The sequence below is a fragment of the Numida meleagris genome, chromosome 18, assembly GCF_002078875.1.
Source record: "Numida meleagris isolate 19003 breed g44 Domestic line chromosome 18, NumMel1.0, whole genome shotgun sequence".
Classification (NCBI taxonomy): Eukaryota; Metazoa; Chordata; class Aves; order Galliformes; family Numididae; genus Numida; species Numida meleagris.
Window position 1 is genome coordinate 2,014,465 of NC_034426.1, and position 3,088 is coordinate 2,017,552.

At 59.8% G+C, this 3,088-nt stretch overlaps 1 protein-coding gene across 5 annotated transcripts in view; it reads right to left on the reverse strand.

The window, feature by feature from the left end:
- AUTS2 (AUTS2, activator of transcription and developmental regulator) overlaps positions 1 to 677 on the reverse strand; it is a 670,249-nt gene extending 669,572 nt beyond the window's left edge. For 3 of the 5 annotated variants that reach the window (XM_021416128.1, XM_021416126.1, XM_021416127.1), the window contains exon 1: positions 126 to 676. In XM_021416128.1, the coding sequence (XP_021271803.1) occupies positions 126 to 419 (294 nt within the window). In that variant the 5' untranslated portion in view covers positions 420 to 676. Of the gene's footprint in view, positions 1 to 125 lie in introns of all 5 variants that reach the window. The other 2 variants (XM_021416123.1, XM_021416122.1) reach the window with 1 other exon arrangement.

Here is a 3,088-nt window from a genome sequence, read left to right on the forward strand (position 1 = left end):
CCGAGTTCCCAGGGCGACGGGCAGTCGCGCCGTGGCGGAGGCGACGGCGGCGGCGTCGGGGCGGGGGCCCCCCCGCGGCTGCCCCCGCACACAATGAGGCGCACACAAAGCGGCGCCGCTCCTACCTCCAGCGCCTCGAAAGTGACGAAGCTGGACATCGCGAAACCGTCGATAATGTCCTCTTCGGCCGAGGACGACTCCCGCCGCTTCCTCCGGGGGGGCCGCGGCCGGGACGGCGGCGGGGGCCCATTGTCTTCCTTCTCGGAGCCCGAGGAGGAGAGCGCCGGGGCGGCCCCGGGGCCGGGAGCCCCTCCGGCGGCAGCGCCGCGCCGCCCGCCCTGGGCTCGCCGCTCCCGGTCGCGCTGGGACCGCGATCGCCGCTTCTTCCGAAGCCCGTTGCATCGCGCCGGGCCATCCATGTCTCTCGGCGGCTCTCCCTCTCGCTCTCGTCCCCCCCCGCCCCACCGCGGGCACAAATCCGGCTCTCCCCCGGCGGAATAACGGGGGAGGGAGGGAGGGAGCGAGGGAAGGAGGGAGGAGAGGGCGGAAAGGGGGTGGGGGGGGATGAAAGAATCCGAGCGCGGTTCCACCACCACCAGCGGCAAAGCACCAAATGTAAGAGATTCCTACGAGCGAGCCAAGGAAAGTAATGGCTGATCTCAGGTCGCCTTTGTAAAAAAAAAAAAAAAAAAAAAAAAAAAAAAAAAAAAAAAAAAAAAAAAAGCAAAAAAAAAAAAAAAAAAAAGCAGCCTCACCGAGCAGGCAATAAATCAGAATAGCGGAATGCTTTGATCGGGGCTGGGAGGGCGCGGATCGCCGAAAGAGGGGAAAAAAGCAGAAAAGAGGGGAGGGGGGAGAAATAAAGAAAGGAGAGACCCGCTGGAAGGAGGGAGCTGAGAGTATTTCCTTGCACAAAATTTATTTCCTTTCTTCCTTTCCTCCCCAACTAGAAGAAGTTCCAGGGGAAAAAAAAATAATAATAAAAAAATTAAAAAAAAAAAATCTGCGGGTGCGCGGCGCTGCGCGGGGGTGCGGCCGCCCCCGCTCCGCTCTTTATCTCCGCTCGCACAATGATCGCGGCGTCCAGATGCGATGTTCTCAGGCACCGACCGGGGGGGGGAACGCGGAACGGGGCTGAGCCCGGCCCGGCCCGGCCCCTCCGAACCCAGAACCAAACAATAAAAAAAAGAGGGGGGAAAAAAAATAAAAAAAAGCAGCAAAACACGCCCACCCACCCCGGCTATTAATACGGATCAATCATGGCAAATTCATCGGATTAATTGTGGCGAGGAGGGGGTGGACGGAGGAGAGAAGGGGGTGGGGGGGGGGCGTTGACAATAAATCCGAACGGAGAGACGGCGGTCCCCTCCCCAAAAATAACCACGAGAAGCAGAAGAATAGGAAGAAGAAAAAAAAAAAATAACAGAGGTGCTGATGAGGCTCAAATACGCTCCAGCGGGGACGGCACCGGCGGGGTGTGCTTTCCGCCGCCGCCCTCGCCTCGCCCCGGCTGCGGGCCCCCCCCGGCCCGGCGGAGGCAGCAGCCGCCGGGAGCCGCACGGCCGCGCACGGCGCGGGGCGGATGGCAGTGGTGGCCCCCAGCGGCCGCCCGGCCCCGCGCCCGCGCCGGTCACGTGGCGTCGCCGCCGCCCCGCCCGCTTCCCCTCTCCACCGCTCGGCGCCGCGTGAAATGCAGCGCCCCGGCCGCGCGAAATAAGTTGCGGGCATGCGCGCAGGGCCTGCGCACTCGGCGGCGGGAGGGTGGGCGGCTCGCGGTACCCCTGCCCTCTCTTCCCGCCGCGGCCCCCTCCTCGCGGTTGCTCGTTTCCCGCCCTGGCGCCCGCCTCGGCCCTCGCCTTCCCCGAGCTCTGCCCACCTCTCGCCGCCAACTTTCTCCTCAGTTTGTGCTGTCCCGTCTTCTTCTGGCCTCGCTCTGGCCCTCACCGCTTTCCCACCTGTACCTCAGGAGCTCACCCCTCGGCCGGGCTGGGTGCCGTGCCTGTCTCTTCTCACCCTCGTGCTTCCAAGGCTGCTCTTGGCTCGCAGTTCTGGTCACGCCAAAATCCAGGAATAACGGCCTTGAATTAGGGGCTGCGTGTCATAATGGCTTTTCATCCCGCTGCCACGCCATGAAGGGACCGTTCACTTGTGCCTTCTTCTGGGCAACGCCCCAGCATGGCCTCCACAGCGCCTGGGGGCCCTCAGACAAAATAAGTGCAGCTCACCTCTGTCCTGCTGCCCTTCCCGTGTGGCCTTCCTCCCCATCACCTGGCTTCTCTGCCCCTCCTCACATCCCCACTGCTGCTGACTGGAGGGGATGTGTTAGGGTGTGTTGCCCACCTCACTTCAGGGTTAGAAAGGAGTGCAGATCCAATAAACAGAGCTTGTTCTTGTGGCTGTCCTTCCCACCTGCTGCTTCTCTGCCTCCTGCCCAGGGCAGTGGGCTGAGAGAAGAGGGTAAAGGGAGGACGGTGTGTACAACTCTTGGGTCTGGTCCTGAGAGCAGGGACACGAGGGGGAGCGGAGGGGCAGATGCTGATCTCTCTTTTGCGACAAGCAATAGAATCTGAAGGAATGGCATGAAGCTGTGACAGGGTGGTTCAGGCTGGATGTCAGGAAAATATTCTGCACCAGAGGGTGGTTATGCGGTAGAACCCCAGGGAAGTGATCATGGCACCAAGCTTGCTGAAGTTCAAGAAGCATTTAGACAATGCTCTCAGACATAGGATTTAGGTTTTAGGTGGTCCTGTGTGGAGCCAGGAGTTGGACTCAATGATCCTTATGATTCCTTCCAACTCAGAATACTCTGTTTCTATGACCTGGGAGGATTAGAACATTTGCTAGGAAAGAAAAAGAATAAAAGAGCAAGGAAAAACAACAGCAAGCAGGAGCAACATAAGGAGAAGAACCACTCTGGTGTGTGCTTCAGGCAGAGGAGAGGCTCGGGAAGCACGGCTTTTGTTTCCCTCTCTCCACCAGATCAGCAGGCTGTTGCAGTTTGGAGAATAGGGATGGGGGAAAACAGAGAAAGGGAAATCATTCAATAATCCATCTCTACAAGAAGCTTGTCAGGGGCTACTCAGTTTGC